General features: G+C 63.8%; 1 protein-coding gene across 1 annotated transcript in view; it reads right to left on the bottom strand.

The window, feature by feature from the left end:
* Positions 1–29: 29 nt before the first annotated feature.
* Positions 30–1098, bottom strand: part of ACA1_032430 (exocyst complex component 6, putative) — a gene marked incomplete at both ends in the record, with an annotated part of 10397 nt that continues 9328 nt past the window's right edge. The window contains 3 exons of the mRNA XM_004355016.1: positions 30–45; positions 74–831; positions 941–975. Coding sequence (XP_004355068.1) covers positions 30–45; positions 74–831; positions 941–975 — 809 coding nt within the window. The remainder of the gene's footprint in view (positions 46–73; positions 832–940; positions 976–1098) is intronic.

Below are 1098 nucleotides of genomic sequence, written 5' to 3'. Positions count from 1 at the left end.
CGCACTCATGCTGCCCTTGGCAGAGGTCTTCACGAAGCGTCCGGGCTGCATGTGCTGGACAACGTGCCGGCACAGACGCGTCACCAGTCGCTGCACGCGTGGCGAGCCCAGCTTGAGCAGGGAAAGCAGGTTATGGATGCTCTCCGACGAGGAGAAGAAGCGCTGCATGGTCGCTGTGCGCTTCAGCTGGTAGAGCAGCGCGAGCAGTGAGTGGTGGTAGTCGTCGTCGAGGTCGCTCGACCTCATCGCTTCGCTGGCGGCCTCTTCCTCCCTGCGGTGGCTGCCGAGCTCGGTGAAAAAGATGGTCCGCAGCACGGCGTCCTGTAGGTCTAGTATCTGCTGGGCTTCGTCCTCCCCGAGGTGGTTGTTCTTGAGTGTCAGCGGCGTGGGGGTCCACGCGAGGCATCGCGCGGCCGAGAGGAGGAAGAGATCGCGCGCCACCCGCACCACGCGCTTCTTGTGCGCGCGGAGCTTGCTCGCCGCGACTGCCTCCGGCGCCGGGTTAGCCGTGGAGCTAGAAGATGACGATGACGATGAAGGCTCCTGGCGAAGGGCGACGTCGTGGGTGGACAGCTTGTGTAGGACGGCGTGGAAGTCGCTGTTGCTGAAGAGGGCATAGTCGAACATGCGGTAGTCGAGGGCGAGAGCGTTGAGAACGAGCGTGTGGAACTTGAGCTGCTCGGCCTCCCGGGAGACATTGGTGCCCTCCTCCTGCCCGGCCAGGCTGCGCAGGAGGAACCGGAACAGTTCGGCGAAGCTCTGCCGCACGGCGAGGATCGAAGAGCGCGAGCAGCCTTCGAGCCGGTCCGCGTAGTGGGTGCCCCGTTTTGCCTGCAAGAAACGAGGGATCACAGGCACCTCCGGTGAGTCAGCCGTTTGCTGTTTGTTGTTCCAATTGATGGATGATCAGTCCGCGTGCATCTCGGCAACGCAAGGGTACCTGAGCGAGCGGCCGAGGTGCTTGACGATCTCTCGCTTGGCCGAGGGCAGAGAGCAGCGGTCCAGAAGGTCGATGAAGACGCGCAACCACGACAGCGCGATTGGAGCGGAGAGTGTGGAGTCGCACCAGCTGCTCCAGCGGCTCCAGCGGCAGGAGAA

Source organism: Acanthamoeba castellanii (assembly GCF_000313135.1).
Source record: "Acanthamoeba castellanii str. Neff unplaced genomic scaffold scf7180000084533, whole genome shotgun sequence".
NCBI lineage: Eukaryota > Discosea > Longamoebia > Acanthamoebidae > Acanthamoeba > Acanthamoeba castellanii.
Note: the sequence above shows the minus strand (reverse complement) of the source record. Positions and strands in the feature narration are given on the sequence as shown.